The 27680-nt window shown below is 35.5% G+C and overlaps 2 protein-coding genes across 6 annotated transcripts in view; one reads left to right on the forward strand and one right to left on the reverse strand.

The window, feature by feature from the left end:
* Window positions 1-7989: 7989 nt before the first annotated feature.
* Window positions 7990-19181, reverse strand: INO80C (INO80 complex subunit C). The gene is made up of 5 exons (XM_026678292.2): window positions 19032-19181; window positions 13765-13875; window positions 12774-12885; window positions 9697-9764; window positions 7990-8245 (listed from the first exon to the last, which is right to left on the reverse strand). The coding sequence occupies exons 1-5, from the start codon at window positions 19032-19034 to the stop codon at window positions 8114-8116; spliced, it is 426 nt and encodes a 141-aa protein (XP_026534077.1). The 5' UTR covers window positions 19035-19181; the 3' UTR covers window positions 7990-8113.
* A 4531-nt stretch (window positions 19182-23712) lies between these two features.
* Window positions 23713-27680, forward strand: part of GALNT1 (polypeptide N-acetylgalactosaminyltransferase 1) — an 86697-nt gene continuing 82729 nt past the window's right edge. For 2 of the 5 annotated variants that reach the window (XM_026678291.2, XM_087948096.1), the window contains exon 1: window positions 23713-23925. The gene's annotated coding sequence lies outside the window, so the exon portion shown is untranslated. Of the gene's footprint in view, window positions 23996-24088; window positions 24322-24476; window positions 24569-27680 lie in introns of all 5 variants that reach the window. The other 3 variants (XM_087948095.1, XM_087948094.1, XM_026678290.2) reach the window with 3 other exon arrangements.

Below are 27680 nucleotides of genomic sequence, written 5' to 3' on the forward strand. Positions count from 1 at the left end.
TATTGCTGATGTACTTCTTAAAAGAGATAAATAATATATGAGAAAATAAAGGTTTAATTTTCTCTTCGCTGGGCAGTAGCATGGACCGCACTATTATGGCTGTAAGAAAAACATATACATAGTCCTTGACTTAAACCATTTGTTCAGTGACTCTTTGAAGTTACAATGGCACTGAAAAAAGTAACAATGAATTCTTATATTTAGGATTATTGCAGTATTCCCAGTCATGTGATCAAATTTGGACACTTGGCAACCAGCAGTTTTTTATATGTTGTCTATCACTGTCCTGAGTGGTTCTGGCTATTGTTTAATTGAAACATGGAATACACAGAATATCCCAATGGAATTGATATGTCCCGACTTATAAATTATCTTCAGCAGATGATAATTTTAGAACATTAGACATGAAGAACAAGTTCCAAGTATCAACAGAGACACAATCATGTGTTACTGCTCCTAACTCTATCACTGATGATTTAAACATTGAGCTGTCAATGAAGTTCACAAAAATATCATGTTCATATAGGAGCTAGAGGGCAGATCAGAAAGGGAAGTTATCAAAGAAAGCTTTTCTTGATCACTTCCCTGATACAGGACGATAAGGAATTAGCTGATATCTCAAGCATACAGATTCTAGGTTGATCACTGTTAGGTGTAGTCAACTGAATGTTGGAAATCTGGAACATAATATGTACAGATTGCTCTATTACACATTGCATTTAACATAATATGTACAGTACCTGCCTAAAAATCCAGCTAAATTAATTGGCAATCTAGAGCAGGGGTCTCCAACCTTGGCAACTTTAAGATTTGTGGACTTCAACACCCAGAAAGGAATTCTAGGAGTTGAAGTCCACAAGTCTTAAAGTTGCCAAGGTTGGAGACCCCTGATCTAGAGTATATCTGAAATAAATTAAGTGAAGGGAGAAATAAAATCAGTACTCGTTTATTATTATCTGCACAACTATGGAGACAAACTGACTTTTAAAATCAAAATACAGGTAGTCCTCGAGTTACAAATGTAATAAAGCCTGCCCATTCCATTCATAACCTGAATGGAATGTGGAATGGTACTTGAACGTGATCACTCCCTTTTGTCCACACATTTGATAATCAAATGCATGGCTTATTAAGTGCATATGAGGTATTTCGGGGTGGAGAAGGTCATGGAGGGGCTAGTGATGGAACAGGCTATTCAGACCACCCAAGCCTCCCCTGACCCATAGATAACTCTCCCTCCCCTGGGGTCCCCATAATTGCTTCCCATCCTGCGACATCAGGTGACTTACTTTATGAAGATTCATCTCCTCTACAGCCTGTTTCTTTGCCTGCTTCCTCCTTTCTCATCAGGAAAGGGCTTGAGGAGACCTCCAATGACAAAAAAGGCCAGGAACCCTGGCCTCCTTTTTCATCACCAGAGGCCTCATCAAACAGACTGCCGACAAGAAAGGAGGCCGAGAAGGCCGTGCACAACCCTCTTATATTTAGGATTATTGCAGTATTCTCCACGTCAAAGTCCTTTCTCCTCGCCAAAGTGCTTGAGAATTGTGTTCCTTTAGGCTTCGGCAGCCTTTTTCAAAAAGCCTTTGCTGGTAGAAGCAGAGCTTCAGAGGAACGTGTCTTACCCCTCCCAAGCTCCGCTGGTGCCAACAAAAGGTTTTTGCCAAGAGCTGCCAAAGCCTACATGAACACAATCTCTCTGCAGGCTTTGGCAAGGAAATGGCAAATGGAAGGAAGGCCTAAAGGACTGAAGCCTTCCATCTGTTTGCAAATGTCCAGGCCTCAATTCAGAGAATAGAGACCTAAAGTGTGAGATCACATGGGATCAGTAACACGAGATCTCGTGCTACTTATCTCACAGTACATTAGGCCTGTTCTCTGCAAATGCACTGCAACCCTGAAGCAATGAAGCAGGTAAAAAAAGCGCGACAGACTGGAGATCTTCACAAGGTAATTGAGTCTCCACAAGCAAAGTGCTTGTGAAGACCCAGCTGGGATAAGGAAGGAAATAGGTGAACCAAATGTTGCAGAGCCTCTGTGGTTTTAGGAGTAGTTTTGTCATGTACCACTGAATCAAAGGCTTTACAGAAGTCTATGTAGATTGTATCTATTGCTTTGCCCTGATCGAGTTGTGTAGTCCTTATGTTTTTGCAGTGTAAGAGTTGCAGATTACAGGATAGTTTTTTTCTGAAACCAAATTTTTTTTTTGAACAAATTTTATTAATTTTTTAAAGACATACAAAACATAAATACACAGAAATACAAAACATAAAAGCATAAAAAATCTCTTTTCTGAAAGTTGCTTAGTCCCGGGTTAAAACTCTTGGTACAGACACAAATTCAAATTCATATTCATTTTACATACCATTCCATATCTTATTAGCATTTTCAATTTTCTATATAACTTCTCCTCTCTTTTAAATTTTCTCAATTTTATTTTATTTATCTCCTCTCAATTCGAATCATAATATTTATTATTCTTTGTCTGTTCTATTTCCAGCTATCCATTTATCTTTCTTCTTTGAATAAAACTTCTCCTGTACACTAATTGGAGTATGATGCCTTTATCTCTTTCCCCTATATTTATAATACTTGATATAGAATACATAGCTTACATTGGGATTCTGTCTGGTGCGTTCTAAAATTATACAGTATTATCAAAACCAATACAAATCTATTCATTAATATTGATATTCATTTATATCTTAAACATTTAGCACATTACTTTTCAGTTAAATCACATACTTTTATGGGAGCACCTATTTTCCATAGTTATTCCCCACCCCCCACATCACATATTATAGATCATTATTTCATTACGATGTTCCCCCTTCTCCTACTTCAAATCTCTCATTTCACAAAAAGTTTCACTAGGATAACATAGTCTAATCATTAATATTAACAATCCTTTATATCTTAAACATTTTACCCATTTCAGTTAAATATCATGCCTTTGTGGGAACACTTATGCTTTCCAAAATTATTCCCCCCCCCCCCCACATCACATATCTTAAATCATTGTTTCATTGAAGTACTCCCCTTTTCTAACAAAAATTTCACTAAATTATACTAAATATTTTATCACATTTTAAATTGCATATTATTTCCAATTTTCTACGGTTATTTCTAAGTACAAATGTAGAAATACAATCTTATGTACCTTTCTAGAATCCCTTTTTCAATAAAATTTATCCATTATCTCTAAAAAACTTTTGCTTCTTTGCATCTTGCTCCCCACCATTAAGGCTTCTCATCCCTTCCTTTCTCCCTTGCTTCTTCTCCTTGTCCTCTTTACCCCCTTGTCTCTCCACCTCCCTTTTATTCTGCTTTCCTCCTTTCTGTTGTTTCCTAACATAATATCCCCTTTTCACCTTATTCTTCTCTTTTTGGATTGTTTTTCCAGGTCTTAAAGTCTTCTTCTCCTTTTTCTCTTTCTTTTTTCCTTCCCCGACCAAAGTCACTTGTTCATCAAAGATGGCTTCTTCTTTGTCCCAGTCATCCTGTTGCTCATTCAGCTTTACATAAGTACAAACTGCCATTTCTAAAAATTGAAAAAGAGTGCCAAGGACATCTTTCCCTTCTTGCTTTTCTTTTTCATATTTTTGGTATACAAGTTTCAGTCCATCCACAAGTGATACCATTGTGTAGAGAAAAAGTTTTTCCAAACAACCACCCAAGTGCTTTTAATCAGAAATAATTCTCAGAAGTCCCAAAATCACCAAACAATCCAAACTAGCTGTTTCTTTTAAATATTTTCTCTTCACTTTCTCTTTCTGGGGTTAAAGTTTAGTCACAAAGTTCCCTTTAAAATATATCTTTTAGAAGTCTTATTGATGTTTAGTAACTCTTTAGAATTCTAGGCAATCTTCTCCTTATTTTCAAATTTTGCTCCAATTTTTTTCCCCTCTCCCTTCCCACTCACAACCAAAAATATATTTTTTTCTTTAAATGTTCAGAAATCCTTATCCCTTCAGCATTCAATTACCTCCAATGCAGGTTTTCAGATTTCTCTTATGATTCCATCCACTGTCACGTTAGGAAGGAGAGTGAAACGGAAAAAAAAAAACTTTCCCTTTTAGGATATTCGCCGCTTGTAACTCTCTCTGGAAACAATGTATCCTTAGCAGCCTTCAAGATTCCAGGGCACTTTCTCTTGCCTTGTCCCGGTCGAAAGCCACTTTCATAATTCTTCCAACTTTCTCCCTCCTGCACCAGCTTGTCCGGCTGCAGGTTTCTTCGTGGCGGCCATTGCTGACCGCCGCTCCTCCGCCTTGGGAAAAGGGGGTTCTGCCGGCTGGGGAGGGGGTCTGCGACACCCCCAAGCCCCTGTCCGGATCCCCCTGTCTTCAGCTGCCTCTATGGGGCAGCTATATCCCCCAGATCCAAACGGATCGGGGGAACCTTGGCGGCGAAAGCAGCAGGGATCGCGCAGTATCGCGAATCCCTGCCGCTGCCGAAACCTTGCAAACCGGAAGCATCGAAACCAAATTGTTTATTAGAAAGTAGGTTGTTTGTCTCTAAGTGGAGGATAATGGATTGGTTAATAATGGATTCCATGACTTTACAGGTAACGCAGCATAAAGAGATTGGTCTGTAATTTTCAACTAAGCTGGGGTCTCCATTTTGAAGATGTCGATGACCATGGCTAGTGACCATAGCTTTGGCAAGGAGCTGGCCCTGAAAGATTTCTCAAAGATTATGCTTAGAGGTTCGGCTTTGGCAGTGGATAGCTGTTTTAAGAAGCAGGCACATATTCTGTCCGGCCCAATAGATAGAGATGGTTTTGGATTGCGTCATGCTTTTTCAACATTGTTTTCTGTAAAATCGATATGTATTAGATCATTGTAGTTGTCTGTGGTTTGACTAGGAAATACTGGGCATGATCCATTGCTGTTTACAAATACTGAGCCAAAGAATATGTTAAAGAGGTTGGCTTTAATGGTGTCATCATTGCAGTCTTTACCATTTGGTCCTTTCAGGGCTGGGATGGACCTTGAGTCTTTTAGTTTGTTGTTTACAAAATTGTAGAAAGTGTGGGTGGAATTGGTGCATAGAAGGTTTTCCTCTTGTTTAATGTGATAATTGGTGCATTCAGCTTTTATCTGGTTGCATAAATTTTTGTATCAGCTTTTAAAGTTGGCAACGTGACCAAATTTGTTTTTCCACCAAAGGGATTTCTTTTTGGATTGGAGCTTCCTTATTGTTATGGGTAATTTGGTTGTTTTTTTTTTGTTTGTTTGTTTTTGGGAGTTGTTATTGGTACATATAGTTTGATGACTCTTTTGACTTCAAGTAAAAATATGTTGTAATGGTATTGCATCCAGTGAATAGAAATTGTCAATCAAGGGATGAGATTGTTGTCTATAAGATCATAGTTGCCTTTTTTGAAGTTATAATTGGGGATCCCGTCGTTATGATGATTTTTGTGTGGATGTATGTTGAGACAATAGTCAATCATGTTGTGGTCACTGTTGGAAAAGGGTTCTTTAATTTGTATTCTGTAAATTGAATTCAAACTATTGCAGAAGATGAGATCGAGGCAGATGTTAAGTTTAGTATTGTTGGTTACTAGTTGTTCCAGTCCCAGATTTGTTACAGCATTGTAGAAGGTTGCATGTATGGGTTCAGTTGTACTTGTTTAGGGTCAAGTTAATATGAGGTAGATTGAAGTCACCAAGAAAGATAAAATCGTGTGGGCAGGATGTTGCCCATGTTAATAGTGAATTTAATTTGTTTACATGTTTGATGTCATAATCAGAGGCTCTGTAACATAGTAAGAATAGAAATGTGATATTTAAGGACAGTTCACAGAAAATGGTCTCAGGAAAAGCAAGCTCCTGGGTAACATGAATGTTTTTTAGATGTACGGACTTTTTATAGAAGATAGCAACATCACCTCCTCTATGGATTTCACGATCTGATCGGTAACATGATAGTCTCTTACTGTGGTAATGGAGTCAGGGAGAGATGCGTTGAGCCATGTTTCACAGACAAATATGTCAAATTTAGCCATATTTCGTAAGAGGAGAAATTCAGGTATTTTATTTACAAGGCTTCTTGCATTGAGTAGCTTGCATTTAAGGCCAGTTGTAGTTGGAATTGAAATAGTTAGGGGTGTGCGTGCCTAGTTTTGGGTGATGGTGGATTGGATGAAGTAGGGTTGGATGCGGAGTTGTGGGTTGTGTGACTAACTTTTGATACAATCAGCACGGTAGTCAATGTATAGGTCCTTCTCTCCATTGTCTAGACGTATTTTGAGTTCTGTGCAGAGTTCACGGGAGCGGATTTTTTGCAGTATGGATAAGTCTGGTCGTGAGTGAAGTTTGTTAAGAATGGAATTGGTTTTAGCAATGGTGTTTATTATATGAATGAATATCCGTTTGCTGGACTCATTTGTGCAAACAACTCTCCAGAATCTTGGGGCTGCCGAGCCATCATTGTATTTGACCTCGGGGCCATCTCTGGTTATTTCAATATCTTCAGGAGATGTTTGTTGTATTGGAGTTGCTTATGATATTGCGAACTTTGGTGATATCATCAGATTCATTGGTGTCTTCTAGACCAAATAAGATGGCATTTGGATGTTTCTGGGGGAATATCATTTGTGGTATTATTTGATGGGATAGTGATTATTTGTGGCTGTGGTTTGGTGGTTATTTTTGGTTGTAGTTGTGATTGTAGTTGAGGTAGTTGTGGTAGTGGTTGTTGAGTTGAGATTTGATTTTGAGCTGTAAGGTATTCACTTATCTGTGCTGTATTTTTTTCTTCAAGAGAGATTAGGCTTGCTTGTATAGTTATTTCAAAACATGTTACTAAGCGTTCTTCTATTGAATGAATGATTCTATGCTTTCAACTGTCAGACAGAGTACTTAGTTTGTTTAGTTTAAGTAAACATGATGGACATCGACAAGGAAATGTATGTTATGTTTGTAGATCAGCTAGGTTTTTGGTTAAGTTTAAGCAGACGAGGTGGGCTTGATTGTCACATAGGTGGCATTTAATGTTATTTTCGCTTTCATTGATGGTTTCAAGACATTTGAAGCATGTGCAGGAGTCTGGGAGGTCTTTGGTAGAGATATTATTCTTTTGTTGGTGTTTGGTAGTGGAAGCTTTGGAGTTTTTGGCTGGCATGGTCAATGACAATAGCTAATTAATGTGATAGGTAGTTACTTAATGAATGTTGGTAATTAATAAATGTTAATTGATAAGTTAGAGAACAAAAGTAAGGTTACTTATTATTAAAAAATCAAACAATCAATGAACTAGATAATGATACAGTATTAAATTACTTGTGCAGCGGCAGGCGAGGGCTGCCTTGAGTTGAAATGTGGCACGAAGGCAAGTACAGGGCTGCTTTGCTCCTGCACTAAGACTCTGGTGACTGGGGCAGGGCAAGCCAGGAGTGGGATTTGGGGGCTCACTGAGCCCCGCAGATTCTTAGCGAGGGGATCACCCGAGCCCCTGCCAGCCCCCAAGCAGCCACCCCTGGCTGAATCTAGATCATGAAAGAGGGACCAGAGCTTAAAATGGACTGCTGGCAACATTCTGAGTTGCTGCTGAATTGAATCTCCCATACAGAGGCACTGGAGGAATTCTAGAATTTCTTTTTTCTTTTTTTGCTACATACAAATGGATTTGAATTGTTATTTAAGATACAAATTATTAGTGTAATATTATCAATACAGTGCAAGCTATTGATGTTTCTTTCCCCAGTTTTAAAACCAGTCCCAATCCAGTTTCTATTAATACTGATGTATTTAGTATAAAACTAAACTTAATGATCTCTTCCCTTTCTGATTCAGTCAACTGGGGGAGATGTTTTGTTGGAAATGTTATACTCTCTCTAATTACTCTCAGTTTTAATAAACTGATTACTTAAGCCTTTGCAAGTAGTATTTTACTCCTCCTAATTTCAACAGAACCAAATGTTGGGCATATTGTTCACTATAATCAATATAATAGAAAAAAGGAAAAATAAATAACACTGAATCAATAATAATACATATTTTAATTGAATTGATAACATTTATAATTTGATAATATACATTCTGTACTTTATATAGAATACATCCTACATTTTTAAAGAAGATGATGATGGCTTTGGTTTTGTTTCTCAAGTAACAATATTTGTTGCTTTCCTTAGTGTAAGGTAACCCAAAATAACATCTGAAGGAAGCATTCGGATATAGGCAAATTCCTCAGTTGTACTAAATCTGAGTTTGCTTTGAGGATCAGTATAGTTTGCCTGTAAGAGAAGCACACATTGAAATATCTGAGTGAAAGTATCAGAAATTGCACATTTTTAAAAACAGTAAAAATCAATACTATAGGAAACATGTCATTTAGTTTTCCTTCTTCCTTTGTTCTATCCATCCACATTTTCATAATAATAAAAGTTCAAATTTTAAAATATATTTTGAAATGGATTTTCTATTTAACTAATTTTCCAATAATAATAATGGTTATCAAAACCTAAAAAAGATATCATTAATATCTGAAGGAATTATGAGGTCATTTAGTTCAACCTCCTGCCCAAATATAGGAATTCTCATATCATCCCAGACATGGTTCTCCAAACTTTTCTTTAAATCTCCAGAAATGGAGCACCTATGATTTCAGGAGATATGCTGTTTCACTTCCATTATTATGGAATATATGTTCTTTCACTATGTCCTTTCACTCGGTTATAATGTTTTTTCCTTGCTAGTCCTGCAAAAGTCTTGAAAAACTCACGGACGTATTGGACATATAATATAGAATAATAGGTTGGGAGGAACCTTGGAGAACTTTCAGTCCAGCCCCATGCCTATTGCAGGAGATCCTATACCATTCTGAACAATTTGCTGTCCAGACCCCCAGTGATGAACTATCCACAGTTTCCAGAAGCATGCTGTTCCATTAATTGTTCTCACTGACAAGAAATTTCTCCTTAATTCTAGGTTGGATCCCTTTTTAATGATCTTCTATCAGTTACTTCTTGTTCTGGCCTTGGAGAATAAGTTAACACTCTTCTCTTAGATAGTTCCTCAAGTACTAGAAGACTGTTATCATATCACCACTAGTCCTTCTTTTTGTTACATTAGACATACTAGCTCTTTCAATCATTCAGCCTATGGTTTGGCCCCCAGACTCTTTATTATCTTTGTTTTTTCTCTGCAAGCTTTCTAGGGTATGGACATTTTTGTATCATTGTCACCAGAACTGGACATAATATGCCAAGTGTGGTCTCACTTGTGAAGTTTAAAGCAATATTATCACTTCACCTGATCTTGATGCTATCACTCTATTGATGCAGTTTATGATTGTATTAGCTATTTTGACATAGTGCTGCCTGGTGGTGGTCTACTAGGTGGTCTGGTGATCTACTAGGATGCCTGGATCTCTTCCATAGTTGCTACTATTGAGCCAGATACCACCTATTCTGTCTCTCTGTATTTTGTTTTTCTTGCCTATTTGTAGGACCTTACTTTTCTCAGTACTGAATTGTATTTTCTTGGATAGGATCTAGTGCTCAAGTCAAGGAAAAACTGCTAGGTTGACAAGAGCTGGGGCAAATGATATTACACCTCCAAGGTTCTATAACTTATATTTTCAGTCTGGGTTTGTTTTTGATTATTTTGTTAGAAAACTGCTAAACAACAATGGAGGTATTTAGACCAATACAGAGAAAAGTTGAATTCTAAAATAAATACTTACAGGAAGTCCTGAAATATCAGAATATTTTTTGACTGGTTTAAATGAAGTAAGAGCATCAATACTGAAGTCTGGAGAAAAAGAAATTAAAAAGAAATTAGATTCACTTTGATACACTGGCTGGCCTCCAATTCTCAGGCAATTTACATTAAAATTTTTAACTTAGTGCCATCATTTTTTCCAATCAGCATAAATATACAGATAGTATCCTGGCCAAGCAAGGACATGTAGTTAGATTCTAATGCTTTTGAAATATTCATTTAAATTAAATTGTAAAGTACCAATTGAGTAGCAATTTAAATTACAATATGTTCAAATTATGGAATCTTATTCTTAACAAGTGATTTCCATCCAGAGAATGTCCCTTCTGAAAATTACTCAGAATTACAAAAAGTTCAACTAAAATATGTACCTTATTAAAAATACAATACCAAATGCAAAACACCAATAGGATGATCAATACAGATTTAAAAAACTAATATTGCATAGGCAAAAATGGTTTTTTAAAAAATTAAAACCACCCAAATGAGAACAAAAACAAAAACAAACTTTGGCAAAAACAATATAAACACTTAGAAAAGGATGAAAAAGGTGTACTTCATGGACTGAGTGGGGCCACTGCTTAAAAATCAAGTCTTCCATTCAAAATAGCACTGTAGCCAGATGAATATTGGCATTTTCTACTCCCTGTCTAAAATTGTATTATAATTGCTACTTTAATTGGTAACAATAATAATCTGAAACAGGTAATTAGGTTCTTTTCATTATCAGAGGAGGCAAATGTATTTCACTAAGAAATTTCTATCACAATCTTTTCCCAGAAAAACAATAATTTCAGCAGTTTTGAGAAAGATGTGATGATCATTTTTCTGAAATGAGAAGAAATAAAAGGAATTAAAACATTAATCTCATCTGGCAAAACAGATGGAAATAACTAAGTATATTTACAGAAATTTATTATGGTAATATCTGTGATGACCCAGAGTATCTCAGAAATATAACAAAAACCAAAACATAAATAAAAGTCCTTTAATGCCTTCAACTTGGCTTCACTGTTTAATTGTTCACAGTGGAGGAGTAAACTATTTTCAAAATAACATTTCAAAGGAAAGAAATACAGTTCAAATTCTCTCCCGATAATGAAGCAAAAACCAAAAACAAACCGCACTGAATAAAGTTCCATGACAGACCAGGATAGATAATTGCCAGCTTTAGGAAGATAACCAGGTACAGTCTGTTGGAAGAACGGCAACCAAGATAAACCTTTAGGAATAAAACACTAAATTGTCTCCAGCATCTGTTAGCACGCAGGTCCAAACTCTTATGCAAATCTCACACCTGCAACCCATGAAGAGGGTCATGGCCCTCTCCTCCTGAGTAGAACACGTTTTACCCTGATCCTTTCCTCCCTGCGTGCCCTAGGATGGATAGGGGATGGGCCTGGGTCCTCCTCTGGCTGCTCAGCTGGCCTCTGCCCTTCCCCAGCCTCCTCCACCATCTCTGGAGCCACATTTCCACTCCCTGTTGGCTGTTCCTCCTTTTCCTCAGAGTCAGTCTCCACCAGGGGCATGACAATATCCTTCAGGATAAAATGGGAATCTTATTTTTGGATAGGTGTTATTGATTTGTGTTATTATGATTGTAACAGCAGAGTTCCCTTAGTCCTAAAAAAACCCCAACCTACAGCTTTTTTCCCCATCAGTAGAGGATGCTTCAGTATGACATTAAGATTCTGCTTTAGTACACAGTTCCCTTAATTATGAAAATTAAAAACAAAAACAAAAATATTTTCAAAAAAGGTTATGTACAGTATTAATATTTCTGCTGAAATACCAATCATTATTATAACAACCCTTTTGGAATTAGATTCTACTAGCTAAATAAATCTAAATATTTAGAGTCGACATACACCACTTACATTGAACTGCATTTTTTTCAACTATGATGTATACCTTCTTTTGATTCAGCTAGCACTTCACATAATGTACTTTTTTTTAGTAAAAGGAGTCCCTGCAGATTTTACACTGCCAACTATTGGGGGAGATGCTTATTTCAAGGCTCTTGAGCCAGTGATCCCAGAAGACATTTCCGTGAGCATGTGGCCAGCATGACATCACAGAGTTGTTACCGTCTCACAAAAGTGGTACCTATTTATCTATTCACATTTGCATGCTTTTGAACTGCTAAGTTGGAAGCAGCTGGGATGAGAACACAAAGTCACCCCGTTGTGTGCCACTCAGGTCTTGAATCTGGACCTCCAGCTTTCCAGCTGACAAGTCCAGCATTTTAACCACCGAGCCACCCCTTCTTTTTTTTAGCATGAAAACAGAAAATAAGATGAAGACAACTACTATTGTTGGAATGATAGTTGTACTACAAATAAGTTTTGAAATGTGACAACTATATTTCCTTCTAAACTGAGCTCAAAAAACATTTCTAATGACAAATAAGCATAATTTTTGTGAGAGGAAAGAGGAAAGAATAATTTTAAATTCAATAATTTTTAAAATACATATTACTTAAATCAAATCAACAAGTAATGTAACCATTTAAATGGAAAACAAGAAATTACTTTTCTCTTGAACTTTTATGGGAAGCATAAAAGTCTGTAATATAAACAAATATGTCTATCAAAGCAAGTAATAGCACCAAAAGAATATTTCTTCATATTCTTCAAAGAACCACAACGTTCTTTCACTTTTCTTCAGATGCATTTTATATGTTTTTTTTTACTTTTAAAGCATTTCTAAGTCATTAGATATGCTCCTTTTAGAAATAGTTATCTGTGATAATTATATCTTTTAAAATGATGGCTATATTCCCCCCCATATTTCAATGTATTTTACCTGTCTTTTTGAGATATGAAAATGTATTTGTAAAGGAAGGGAATATGCAAAATGCATAGTACAACTCCATGTCATTCTAATTATTTTTTTGTCCATGTTATATAAGTATCCTCCTCAATTTCCTTTGCTGAAATCTACTTGGTCACAATATATCTCATAATGAGAAAACAGTTTCTAAGTATTTTCTAGAAAGCTGTTATTTATAAATATGTAGGAAAAATCTAAAGAGCTTACAGTTTGGATCATTTAATTGCCATGGCAGTGTTCTTTCTGAAGAAAGGATTTGTTTCAGATTCTTCCATGTTCTGTTCTTCTTGCCAGCTGCTGCTCCACCAGTGCCAGAGTGCTGGAATATTAAAGCGTATATTTAACAAGTGTACTGACACTATTTAAATAGCTTTTGTTGCAGCACTTATTAAAACAGTTTAACTATTTATTTTACGTTAAAGAAATGCTGGGGAATTCTTTCTTGCAAGTTAAAGGAAGAAATGTTTATTCTGCATAAGAACCAGTGTGTTTACACTCAAAGAAAACCTGTGAAAAGCTTTCTGGAAACTGTCTTAACATAAAATAAAATGGTGAAATAGAATGCTAGGAAGGTTACTCATGGATTTCCAGAACTTGATAAATATGGTTATGTTGTTATTTTTTTTAACCAGCTTCTTCATTCCCTTTTTAATAGCTCTACTGTATCTTACCAAAAGTCATTTTTCATTATTTCTATATAATGTTAGTTAATCTACAATTATCAACAGCTAAGATAAAAATTGGTTAAAATCTATGAAGCTTTTGTTTTTTTATCAGTTTCAATGTAAAGTTCTTTAGATTGTAAATTACTTGGATACAAGAACCCCATCTAATACTAAGTGAAGATATCTGTTTCCAACATAACTTTATTAGGATTTAAATTTTTGTCTTCTTATATTATTTGTTATTTTAAATATATTATTTTAATAATATTGGTTTTAATTGGAGTTATTAGGCATACTGTGCATATCAAATATAAACCAGGCTAGAAAGATAAACATTTTAAAAAGATTAGGAAGAGGACAGAGAGATTAGAAAGAAAGTAATTGAAAGCAGAGGGAAGGAAGAACGGAAGAGAAATATGGAATTACATAGTCAAATACTTGAATGAGTTCCACATTTCATAGCTAAACTACTATAGATAAAAAGGTTATTTGTCTCAAGAAAATGTAATACATTTGTGGAAAAAAATACATACAATAAATCTTGGAGCTTTAAAAGGAAAATGCTTGATAGAAGTTTCTATTGGCCCTGTGCTTGTATTGATCGTCATGGCTTTGTTTTCATTCACTAGTTCTGCATTGGCACTCTGGGGAAAAATACATATATCAATTTGAGGGAGAAGTAAATGCAGTTTTATAAAATCCAACCCTTAATTCAAGCTTGTTTCAGAATTTTATCAAAGTTACTGTGAGTTGTTTTGCTCACTGTTAAACCAGTAATCCTGAACATATAAAAACAGACTGGCTTCATATCTACCAAATCATAAATTGGCTTATTTGGTTTTGGCTTAGTGTACTATATAAATCCAGCCAATGTAATTTGTAAGACATGACACATGACTTAACTTGCTATGTGAGCCCAATCAATTGCTCAGAAAACTTATCATAACTTTGCACAAAAATTGTTCAAAATAGAGTGTTTGCAGTATTAAACTGGCATAATTAAATGTACTGAAACTACTGTATAGTGGCTTTTGAAAGGCAGTTAACTATTAGGGTTAATTTTAATAATACTCTACTTCCCCCTGAAAATCAGAAAATCATAATAGCAAATATATGAGACAAACACACACACACGCACACAATACTCCAAAACGAACTCATGTTCTGTAATCACTAAATTAGTTAGAGTGTCTTTCACATATTTTGTTCAGAATTGTTTGAGAAATTGAAAAAACATTTATGACTCTATGTTGAGGATTGGATTCAACTCATATACATTCTATGCATTTTTGAAAAAGCAAAAAAATAAAAACATTTATTCTGTATTTTTCTCTTTGGCACATTTTATGATAATTACAACATATTTGTTTCTTTTTTAATTTGAAATGTTTGTATATTCAGTGATATACATAGATTGTTCATATCTCTTTTTCTATTTCCTTATTATTGCTTATTTTTATGTAGTTTTGTTTTTTATTTTTGTTTATTTTGTTTAGAGGCAGTCTTCCTTTAATGACCAGCATTTTGGTCAGTAAGAGCATTTTGGTCAGTAAGCAAAAAGGTTGCTAAGTAAAGCAGCTTATATGCTTATGATGTTACATAAACTATCTTTTTTATTATACAACTGCAAAAGTCATAGATGTGAAGATTCTATGTTCTATGTTCATTGTAAATATGATAGGTGCTAAAGAAGAACTTTCTGCATACAGGTCCAGGCTTAAGTCCATTTGTTCAGCAACCATTCAAAGTTACTGCAGTGCTGAAAAAATATACGACCAGTCCTTGAAGTTCCAGCCATCACAGCACTCACATGGTCACATGATGGGCATTTAGGTGGCCAACTTGTGATTATGACATTTCAGGTAGCTATAGTCACATGATTGCCATTTGCGACCTTCTCTGATAACTCAAGTCACCTCTGTTTTTTCTTACTCTACTGCACATGATACCCACATGCAACCACTACTAGCCCTCCTTGGCTCTTCCCTGTCTTTCCTAACCCCTGAAACATGTCCATGCTTTCCACAGCACCCTGATGCATCTCCCCACCTGGGATTCTCACTTCTTCCTATTTAAAAGCCCATGTGTTTTGAGGTTACAGCAGTAATCAGGATTGTTGCACTAAAAAATATAATTAGGTGAAGCTATGCTTTACAACTGCATCACTTAATGAAGGCAACTCTATCCCAGTTGCCATAATAATTTGACAGCTACTCATAGCTTGCTTTAATGTTTCTTGTACTTAATTGGGAGAGTTCTATTGTTGTGGTATGTTTTTAAAGTGCATTTTTTGAAAATTCTGCAAACACAGGCATAACTATAGAAATATCAAAATATTTGTGGTTTGCTTATGGTGTGGCTGTGTGACTTATTTAACACTCTCACTAATGATTATTGTTCTATATGAAAAAGTAACAATATTAAAAAATAATAATGTAAAAATGTTGATAAAATAACCAAAAAAAGTGCAATAAGGCTTTTCAAGGCAAAGGGGTTAGTTCAAAGATTTTTTGTTCTTGTGCAGATCACTGAAATATGTATGAATGTGAGAAGAAAATTATATTGCATACATTGATTCAGATCAGTTTTTTTCAAACTTGGCAACTCTAAGTTCTATGGAATTCTAGCTGTGGAGCTCTGGGAACTGAAGAGCACACATCTTAAAAGTTACCAAGTTTAAGAAATACTGATATAGAGAAAGAAAATTGAAATAAGCTGAATTACATAGTTTTGTGTAAATATAAAACTTAAGGGTGCTTGCTGAATGTGATCAAGAATGATGATGGAAGTAAAATAAATTGTCAGACCTACCCCAGTCTGATCTCTTAGAAAGGAAAAGTCTCAACCCCATTTGGTTGAAGCAAAAGATATTTTTACTAAGAGATGCAGATTGCAGTAAAGCCAGAAGGCATCTAAAGTTCCCACGCATCAATACAAAACTATGTCCTTTGACTCCCTAAATCCCATCATCTTCATTTCCCTGCTTTGAATGTATTGGCTGCCTAATGTAGTTGTATTTTACAGGAAAAATGAATTGAAAGAATGCACATTCTTAAGTGTCAGAAAAGTAGAGTAAGTAGATGCATACAATACCTTAATAAAATATTATATTAAAGATGGAAAATGGATAAAGAAATATTAAAACATGCAAATCCAGGTAGGGGAGTGAATGATATGCAGGCTATGTATAAAAGTATGTCTCTGATCATTTTGTTTTACATGTAGTCCTTGTTTAATGACTGTTTAAATTGATATTAGCCATGGGAAAGGGTGCTTTATGGCCCGTAAAGCACTTCCAACATCACCACACATTGCTTACACCCCATCCTACAGTCATATGACTTCATTCTGGTGCTCAGCAACCTATTTACACTTATACTCATTTGCCAAGGTCTCTGAAATCATATGATTGTCATTTGCAATCTTCTCTGCCATCCTACCCTGAAAGTCAGCAGGGAAGGTTGTAAGCTGCACTAAAATCCTGTGCTAAAAACATTTTAATGCATTTAATGCATTTTACTGCATGCTAAAACATACTAAAATCTTTGTCTCCCTGCCTCTACTGCCTGCAAAAGAGGCAAGTGCTAAAAATTCTCTTCATGCACTAATAACATCATAATACAATTTTTTCCGTAGATATTTGAATTCTGCGGACTTGTGAAAATATGTAAATTGTAATACTTTCGTTATATTCTTTTTTGAGTACCTTGGCCACGAATGTGTAGATACCCACGATTGTCAGAAAGTTCTAATGTCTTGCAATTGCTCCTGAGATGGCTTACACTTGTATTATCAGATATACTTTTGAAGTGATGGGAATGTATTAATCTTTATGAAAGATCTACAGGTTCAGTTCCCTTCTTACAGAAGACAATTTCGAATCAGTATGGTTCAGGGCCATTTCACAAATACTCCAGTATTTTGTTTTCTCCAGGGAACTCTTTTTAATGATATATGAGTTGTGCACTTAATGCATTCAAACAGAGTATCAAGATCTTGAAATCCAACAAGCTCAGGCTGCACTCCTTTAAGAATGGACCTATTCAGAGATAATGGGTGAAAATCTAACTGTAAAAGGGATTCTGTGAAGGTACATAAGATGGTATTGTTATATTTGTAATAGAAATAATGTTAGAAAATTGGAAACAACATATGATTAAAAAGAGGGATAAAATAGTCAGTGTAATTTAGTGAAACTTTTGTGAACAAAATAAATGAAACAAAATAAATGAGAGAATTGAATTAGGAAGGAACGGGAACATTTTAATTACTCAATGTTTTATAAAATATAAGTGAAGTTGGGGGGAATTAACTATGGAAAGTTTATAAGTGTTCCCATAGAAGTATGATATTTATCTGAAAAGTAATGTGTAAAATGTTAAGATTTAAATGAATATTAATATTAATGATAGAATTGAATTGGTATGGATTGTTGTTCTAATTATATTATACATTTATAATTTTTTCTTTTTTTAAAATACAGTGTGTAGTTTTAGAAAGTACCAAGCAGAATCTGAATGGAAGTTATGTATTATATTAAGTGTTATAATTTTAGGGGAAAGATATAAAGGCGTCATACTCCAATCAGTGATTACAGGAGAAATTTTGTTTAATGAGAAAAGATAGTAGACAGTTGAAACAGACAGACAAAGAATATAAGTACAATGATTTGAATTGAGATGAAATAAATAAACAAAATTAAGAAAGTTAAAAGAGGGGAGAAGCTATATTGAAAATGTAGAATAGTAATAAGATATGGAATGGAATATAAAAATGAGCATGAACTTGAATTTGTGTCTGTACGAAGAGATGTAACCCGGGACTATGCTGCTTTCAAAAAAGATGTTTTATGTTTTTATGTTTTATGTTTTGTTTGTTTATGTTTGTTTTTAAAAATCAATAAAATGAAAAAAAAAGAATGTTTTTTTGAGCAGTGGAGCTCCTCCTTTTACAATCTTATGCTAGCCTGAAAATCAGAAGGGCATTAAAAAAACTGTCTTGAAAATCAGATGGGCATTAATCTCACTATGCTACAATGCACTTCCCACAACAGTTTTGGAGGCCCATACAAAAAAAAAATACCATGAGATGAGACTGCGCCCCTGTGGACAAGAGGCCATTGAAACTACAGGTCATATCTTCTATACTGTATCTTTTACAGACTCATGGACTCTATAACACCTTGCTTAATAAAACACAGGGAAATATTGATCTCTTTTATGTACAATTGTTATCAGATCAATAAAAAATAGCTTTGAATATGATCAAATTTTATTATGCTCTAATGCAAAATTAGGCACTCTTAATTTCCCACTGATAACTCACACTAATCGTTAATATATTATTTTGTCTGCTTTTTATTTTTAATTATGGTTTTTAAAGCTTTTATTTGTAATGTTGGTCTGTGACCATAATAAAAATTGATTGAAAGATCATTCTATCCAGGGAGGACTGAAATAAAACCATGATCTTTTAGATAGGCTGACTTCAAATTATAGACCATCCGGCAGGCTCGACGCTGTGTCTGACTTATTTCACTCGCGCCAGGTCTTTACATCAGAAGAGGCTGTTTGGCTCTATCCATCAGAAGAGGATGCTCACCACATGTCCATTCTATTTCTCTACTATTTCTGAAACTTTCGATAGAAAATGGAGTTACCCCCTTATAGCACGCCATAGTTAGAACTAAATTATCCACAAGGGGCAAAAGCAGCATACGCCATGTATATATACAAAAGCTAAACACTGAACATCACTAAATTTATCTACGTTATATAAATCGCGTAAAAACATGGGTTACCATAAATGTGTGTTTTCCGGAGCACAGCTGGTTTTCAACTTCCTTCTTCGCCGGAAAAAAAACAAAACACCATCTCCCCCAGAAAAGCCCAAGAGAGGAGCGACGGAAACCAAACGGAGCTTTCGATCACGTCACTCAGGCGAAAACTAGGCGGTGCTTCTCAGAGGTAATTTCGTGAAGAGGCGCCTCATCTCTTTAGTTTCCCGATTGGTGCATACGGGAAAGGGGGCGAGGCCACTAAGCATTAGCTGGGGTTGCGGCTCTAAACTTTTTCCAGTCTAGCTATGCCGGAAATAAGCGCAAGTAAAGACGAGCGGCAAAGCTCTTAAAGAGTTCTGTGATTTCAAGCATTAAACACTAATGTAGTTTTTTGTAGCAGAATGGTCTTTCCTATTTTATACCAAGACCTGTGATTTAAATGTAAATAGCAGACTTTCAATTTCATATATCAGACCTTAGTTTGATGTCTTAATACAGTAAGCACTGTTTAAATGACAGGCGGTATTTCACACAGCAAATAGCTGTTCAGTGATAGCAACCTGTGATTTCATATAGCAAATGCTTATTTAGTTAAGCAATTTTGTCATTTTATGAAGCAGACTGTTAAGTAGCATATATTTCATGAACTTATTATTCCAGAAACACTGGTTTTATCACAGATGTGATTGCATGTACTAAACACTGATTTAGTCAGAGATAGCTTCTATACAGATAGTCCTTAACTTACAGCAGTTTCTTTAGTGACTGTTGAAAGTTATGACACCGAAAAAAGCAACTTATGGCCATTTTTCACAGTTACGACTTTTGCAGCATCTCCACAGTCACATGATGAAAATTCAGACACTTGGCAACTGACTTGTATTTATATTTATTACGGTTGCAATGTGCTGGGGTCATGTGATCAGCTTTTACAACCTTCTGATAAGAAAAGTCAATGGGGAAGCCAGATTCACTTAACAACCATGTCTCTAACTTAACAACTGTGATGATCCACTTAACAATTGTAGCAAGAAAGGTAAAATGAGACAAAACTCACTTAACATATGTTTCACTTAGCATCATAAATTTTGGGCTCAACTGTGGTTGTAAGTTGAGGACTACCTGCATTTACAAATCTGAGTCACAAAATCCAGATAGCATTAGAAGCAACAAGATTATCTCTGCTGCCATCTAATAATCATCAAACTTTTTCACCAAATTTCCTTCTTCTTAATTTGGTAATTTATAATAGAATACAAATAATAATCAAACCTAAATATAGTAATAAAAATAAAAATGCAGCCATGATCAATGTAATCACAAAAGAAAGTTCTATATGCTCTTGATTAAAATGAATGAAAACTGAAGAAAAAAGTTCCATATAATAGTATAAAAATGTCTCAATCTTGTAAAATATTAAAATTAGATCATACATTGTGCTGTCTTCCCATTTTTACAAAATAGACATTTCAAAAAATAAAATTTCAATAAAATAAAAATTACTCAGAAATGTAATCATTTTTCCAAATATGTAAAATAATTATCTTTGCTGAATCACAGTTTCATTAAAGCCAGAGTTCTCCATAAAATGTCAGGTTTCATATTTTTAAATATAAGTCAGAATCACATTTATATTTTACTAGGTATTTTTCTCCGGAGTTGCATTAACATCATTTAAAGAACCGTTAACAGATGTAATCAAATAATTCAAATCAATGTTAGCGTAAATAATCCAATATCCAACATTCCTTGGAAATTCCATGATTTTTTGATGAATTAATTTCATTTTTAGATCATAAGAATAATTTATATTTCTTAAAATGTGTTTTTATTTTTGCTATTCAAAACTGGATATTCCAATTCCTTACTCCAATTATATATTATCAATTTTAACCTTCCTTAATTTAACCTTAACCTTTTTTAGTTTTATGTAAAATTAGATTGTAATTTTTACTTCAAATACAGCATTTCTTAAAGATCAAATAGCTGCTAAAACATTTGATCCGTGCTATTTAATGATATATGCTTTAATTGTAATACTGCCAAACAGATGATTCATGTAAGTTATATTCAAAATGTAATGTATCAAAATATATAAAATTGGTATTATTAATCAATTGGTTGAAGCTATTTCTTGTCCAAGAATTCCAATTAAAATTATCTCTATTTTCAATCTAGAATTACTAAGAAAGTGCTAGCATTATCTCAAAATTCCAAGTCAAAATTCAATTACTTTTCTATTAATAACCAAATACATCTAGCAGCTTTAATAGTTGGGTAAACAACCCTCTTTTAATCATCAGTTGACCCTCAGACTTGCCAAGATTTCAAATGACTCACATGCTGGCAAAGTGAGCCTAAAAATGGTGATAAATTAAATAAGCTTACAGCCCATCTTGGTACTCATTATATAATAAACAAAAGATTATATAACAATAAATAATAGTAAGTGGAGGCAGTGGTGGGTTCAATTTTTTTTTACTACTGGTTCTATGAGCGTGGCTTGTTGGGCTTGGAGTGGCTTGGTGGGCATGGGTTGGTGGGCGTGGCAGGGGAAAGATACTGTAAAATCTCCATTCCCTCCCCACTCCTAGGGGAAGGTTACTGCAAAATCCCATTCCCTCCCCATACTAACCTACTTTCCAGCTCCGTTCTCCTGTGCAGGGCAACAAAAAGGAAACCCAGCAGGTCAGCTGGGACTTGGGAGGCAGAGAACAGATGGGACCGGGGCCAGTCAGAGGTGGCATTTGCCAGTTCTCTGAACTACTCAAAATTTCTGTTACTGGTTCTCCAAAACTGATCAGAACCTGCTGAGTATCACCTCTGCATAGAGGCTAGTGATTCTGCAGAGTGAACACAAGTTTATCTTAGGCAGATTTATAACTTATTGCCTTACTGGGAGAAACCAACTGATCTTAATGAGTGAATGAATGAATGAATGAATTCTTTATTGGCCAAGTGTGATTAGACACACAAGGAATTTGTCTTGGTGCATATGCTCTCAGTGTACATAAAAATCATAAAGTACAACACTTAATATAATCATAGGGTATAAATAGGCAGTCAACTCATACTACAAAACAGTCAATATAAATCCTAAGGATACAAGCAACAAAGTTATAGTCAAGCGGGAGGGGATGGGTGATAGGAGTGATGAGAAATTTAATAGTGATAGTAAATAGTTGGACAGTGTTGTGAGAATTTGTTTAGCAGAGTGATGGTGTTCGGGGAAAAAACTGTTCTTGTGTCTAGTTGTTCTGTTGTGCAGTGCTCTATAGCATCATTTTGAGGGTAGGAGTTGAAATAATATTTTCACAGCCCTCTTTTTGACTCCTGCAGTATGCAGGTCCTCAATGGAAGGCAGGTTGGTAGTAATTATATTTTTCTGCAGTCCTAATTACTCTCTGAAGTATGTGTCTGTCTTGTTGGGTTGCAAAACCAAACCAGACAGTACCATAAGAAAATAGTACTGAGTATTCATCATTCTTCCTTATCATATTGAAAAAATAAACTGTTTTCAATAATTTATTACTTGGATGAAAAGAAGGAATCTTTTTCAGATCTTCAAGTGTCAAAACATGCATACACGACTGCAGAAAAATCTGAAAAAAGCAGGATATTTGAGGGATTTTTTTCATTAGGGGTCCACAGGCAGAGTTATCTGATAAAGCAGAATATTTGTAGCTCAGGGTTTAAATTAGGAGTTCTTGGTGCTCCCTGAGATTGATTCTTTTCTTGCAGACATTTTGTTATCCAAACTAAGTAGCATCATCAGTGCACAAGAGCCACCTGTCCGACATCTTCTTTACTTCCACTTTACCCTTTGGATGTCAATGAAGATACAAAGTTCTGATTCTTGCTTTTCTGGTAGCTTCAACCAATTGTTATTTAATGCTGCTCTAATGTGTCTTTGATGTTATCTCATCTTCTTCTGGACCTTTCCCGTATTCTTTGAGCTTTTCCTGTCTCATGCAGTATTTTAATTTGCATTCTAGTCCTGCATAGAGTAGGGAGGAAAGCATAAAAATCTCTTCCGATTCTTCCATTCCAATGTAGCATTTGTTGCATGAAATAATCGGTCTCTAAAATCAACCTCATGAAGATTGAACTCCGCACAACTGGACAAAAAAACAGGCACTCCAAGTGTACGCGGGAAGAGGGGCGGATAGGTTTAATAGCTATTTATATACTGTATTTGCTGGCCATGCCCTTTTCTTTTATACACCAATCCGATTATCGCTAGAAAGCCCTGGCTTTGTTCCTCTCTTGAGTGACTCGAGCGATGCCACGTAAACCCGCCCTTGGCTTCCGCCGCTGGTATCCTAGGCATTTCGGGATATTCTTATTTTGTTCCTGCCGAATGGAACAAAGCAACAGAAGAATTTGGCTGTTTCGAATTTCATACAATAAATCTAGCTTTGGAATCCTGTACGTGCCCACGTAATTAAAAAACCGTCTTCAAAATGATTCGAATAGTGTAATCTTCAATAGTGGAGAAAAAAATAATAATTTTCTTCTATTATGCAGTTCCATTTGGTGTAGTTTTAAGATAGTCTATATATTAGGATAATGTAGAATCGGATAGGATTAAGATAACGCTCCCTTGTGATACGCCCTCACGAATCTACCGCGGCTCCCAACGTTCATATTCTTCAAAGACAGCCGCTCGAACTGGATCACGTGACCAACACATCCGGTCATTGTGGGCGGGAGTAGGATATTCTCTCTCAAGCGGCAAGGAGGCGTTGCAGGCTGGGCTAAGTGACTGAAAATGGCGAGTTTGGTCTCAAGGCGATGAGCTGTCGGAGCTGACAAACGTGCTGGTTAGGTGGGATCGTCAACGTCTCTCCCGCCCTCTGGTCGAGAAGCAAGTGGCTGCCAGTTAAGGAGAAGTGCCGCTGAAGAAAAGTTAACGGTGAGGCCTGGGCGGGACAGTGATGCCTTATGCGGGACAGTGATGTTCGGATGCTACCGAAGGAGTCAGTGTAGGTGTGCAGCACCCTTTCTGAGGCGATCCTAGTTAATGGGAGGTGATCAGTCATCTTCCATCTCTCTCTCTCCCTTCCTCTCTCTCTCAGTCGTTGCTCTCCCATGTCCCCATGTCATTTGAGAGAGCGAGACACGACATGTGAGCGGAAGTTATGTTTAGCCCTGGCGTTTACAAATTTTGGAGAAAGCTGATTCTGGAATAATTTGTGGGCCCGTTCTTATTTTCTTTGCCCACCTCCCGGAAACACTACTTGGCGGAATAGCAGCGACAAAGTCGCCCCTTGGCGACAGATCCTCTTGGGCAGAGTGAAACTTAATGGAGGTGAGTTTATTTGCATTATTCCCCTGTAGCAGTCTCCTTTTAAATAAGTTCATCACAGTAAAAAAAGGCAGGCTCAAGGGCGTCTAATACGCCAAGAAACATTGTATGATTATTTTTGACAGGGATTTAATGAGTGATGTTTTTTATTGTTGCAGTAGAACTCTTCATCTACCTGTCAAAGTGGGGATAAATTCACAATCTAGCTTTCCTGAGCTGCTCATCATAGATTATATCTTATTTTGTACTTGTAAGTCTTTCAGGATTTTTCTTCTTCTTCATGGTTTCATATGTAGAAATTTGAGGGTTGCCCAGGAAAAATGGTGATCTGCCAAGTGTCAAAGAACATATTTGAACTAATATTTCTGGAGTATTTAACAGCTTGATGAATCTACCCTTAGCTTAGTTTTGTAGTAATTTACTTGGAAATATATGTAGGAGCATTTGGAACGTGTTTAAAACTACTGTGCTTAAAACTAAATTATATATTTAAAGTTACTGTATGCATTGAGATTTACTTTCTACCTGGACTTGAAGAGAAGATTTAACAGAGAGTACCATGTAAATTAGACTGGGCAATTGAAAAATATCATGGGAGAAGTCAGCAGTAAACCATTTCCTATTGCTGCCAAAAAAGAGTGTGGTTTATATCCATGTAGTCACTAGTGATAAAGGTTGACATGTTTAAACAAAATAAGTTTCACCTTTAGTTAATTACAAGATCTGTCTCATGTATTGATGAGCAGAATCCATGTATGTAATTAGACTCCCAATTTTATAAAATTCTGAATTTGTTGATTCTCATTTTTTACTTGTATTTGAAGTACATTTTTCATGAGAGCAATGCCACAGGAACTTACCGTATTTGCATTATTCATCCACCAAACCTTATTTCTATGCCCCCATTTTTCAGATTACCCAGTATATGTGGGATATTTTCTTGAAAATGTCACGTGATTGAGCAGCCATGACTTCAGAAGGCAAGCTGTTTCACTGTTTTAACACCACAGAGCTTTCCAGGGCCATCTTCTTAAATTTAATATTATACTTCTAATTTAACAATCTTTCATTTATTTCTATATTATCTATAATAGTAGATTATATCTAGTTTTGATAAGACTATTTCTATGAATTTGCAGTCTTGGTACTGTAACTCATATGATGTAACCCTTAAGCTATAGAAACTTTTTTAAACAATACAATACTAAATTGTGAATTGTGCCTTATTTATGGGAAAAGAGAATTACGTTCATTCTTGGTTCTTCCACAATTTCCAATATATGAACTTTATGTAGTTGAAAGATTCAAGGCACATTATATAATTACAACATGAATTACTAGTTTATTTAATTTAAAAAATATATAAAAAGGATAATTAAATTATCACTTGTGATTTCACCAATTTGAATGCAATTTTGAAAATATATTTTCTTCTGTTTCCACTTTGTTTTATGCGTGTACATAGACATAAAATGTGTGTAACATTGTTGTACTTTGTGTTTAAAATTTTGGTTTTCTTCTCAGTTCTAAATTGTCAGTCAGTTAACTGAAAGAAAAAAGTTCCTGGCAGCTAATTCCATTGAGATTGATGATCTACCAATTCATGTAAATTAAAATTAGTTTGAAAAAACATTTTGAAATTAAAGAATAAAAATTAAGGGTGAGAAAATTGACTTTTGCTGACTTCCAGTGAGGACATTATAAACTAAAGATGTCTCTGAAGAAACAGGGATGTTACAGCTAAAATTATAGATTCATAGAATTGGAAGGGACCTTGGAGGCTTTCTAACCTAACTTTCTATCTAAGGTAGGAAAACTTACATCACCCCAGACAAAGAGCTATTTAATCTTTTCTTGAAAACTACCAGCAGTGCAACACTCACAATAATTTCTCCTTAGTTTATTTATTTATTTTATTTATTTATTTATTTGATTTGCCAATTGTTTACAAGATAATAAGTATAAATGTATACATAGTTGTGAATACATGAAATGGTTACATACAAGAAAAATAAAAGAATAGGAGAAACAATAGGACAGGGACGGTAGGCACGTTGGTGCGCTTTGCACATCCCCCTACAGACCTCTTAGGAAAGGGGTGAGGTCAATAGTAGACAGTCTAAGGTTAAAGTTTTTGGGGTTTGGGGAAGAAACTACAGAGTCGGGTAGAGTATTCCAGACATTGACCACTCTATTGCTGAAGTCGTATTTCCTGCAATCAAGTTTGGTGCGGTTTACTTTGAGTTTGTATCTATTGTGTGCTCTTGTGTTGTTATGGTTGAAGCTGAAGTATTCATTGACAGGTAGGACATTGCAATGTATGATTTTGTATACCATGCTTAAGTCAGACCGAAGACGGCGTAATTCAAGGTTTTCTAGTTCTAGAATTTCAAGTCTGGTGGCATAAGGTATTCTACAGCGAGTAGAGGAGTGAGAACTCTTCTTGTGAAATATTTCTGGACTTTCTCAATTGTGCTAATATCAGATACGTAGTGTGGATTCCAGACTGATGAACTGTATTCGAGTATTGGTCTAGCAAATGTTTTGTATGCTCTGGTTAGTAGTGTGATATTACCAGAGAAAAAGCTACGTAGGATTAGGTTAACAACTCTTAATGCCTTTTTGGCTATGTAGTTGCAGTGTGCTCTAGCACTTAGATCATTAGAGGTGAGTATTCCAGGTCCTTTACAGAGCTTGGGTCATCAACAAGATCTTGACTATTCAGCTTGTATTTTATTTTCTGATTTTTTTTGCCAATATGTAAGACAGAGCATTTATTTGTTGAGATTTGAAGTTGCCATTTGTTTGACCATTCGGATACATAGTCAAGATCTTTTTGAAGGGTAGCAGTATTGTCTGTGGTATTGAACAGCTTTACATCATCAGCGAAGAGAACGCAATTGCTCTTAATATGATCACAGAGGTCGTTTATGTAGAGTATGAAGAGAGTTGGTCCTAGAACACTGCCTTGGGGAACACCACTATTGACAGGTACTGGATTTGATAGGACGCTCCCAATTTTGACCATTTGTTGTCTGTTTGACAGGAATGCTTCTATCCAGTTATTCAGTTGTCCAGAGATACCATAGGATTTTATTTTTAGGAGTAGTTTGTCGTGTACCACTGAATCAAAGGCTTTACAGAAGTCTATGTAGATTGCGTCTATTGTTTTGCCCTGGTCGAGGTTGTGTCGTCCATATGTTTTTGCAGTGTAAGAGTTGCAGATTACAGGATAGTTTTTTTCCTGAAACCAAATTGTTTATTGGAGAGTAGGTTATTTGTCTCTAAGTGAAGGATGATGGATTGGTTAATAATTGATTCCATGACTTTACAGGTGACGCAGCATAAGGAGATTGGCCTGT

The sequence above is a fragment of the Notechis scutatus genome, chromosome Z, assembly GCF_049901735.1.
Source record: "Notechis scutatus isolate UNSWTSFEM ecotype Mainland chromosome Z, rNotScu1.2, whole genome shotgun sequence".
Classification (NCBI taxonomy): Eukaryota; Metazoa; Chordata; class Lepidosauria; order Squamata; family Elapidae; genus Notechis; species Notechis scutatus.

Bases quoted from the DNA above. Each gene is read 5' to 3' on its own strand.
- INO80C (XM_026678292.2), bottom strand. The intron at 9,765-12,773 runs GTAAGCTCTTTA...CTTTTTCTCCAG, and splicing joins GCAATTAAATGATCCAAACT to ACTTCAGTATTGATGCTCTT. The intron at 8,246-9,696 runs GTAAGTATTTAT...CTTCTCTTACAG, and splicing joins CTGATATTTCAGGACTTCCT to GCAAACTATACTGATCCTCA.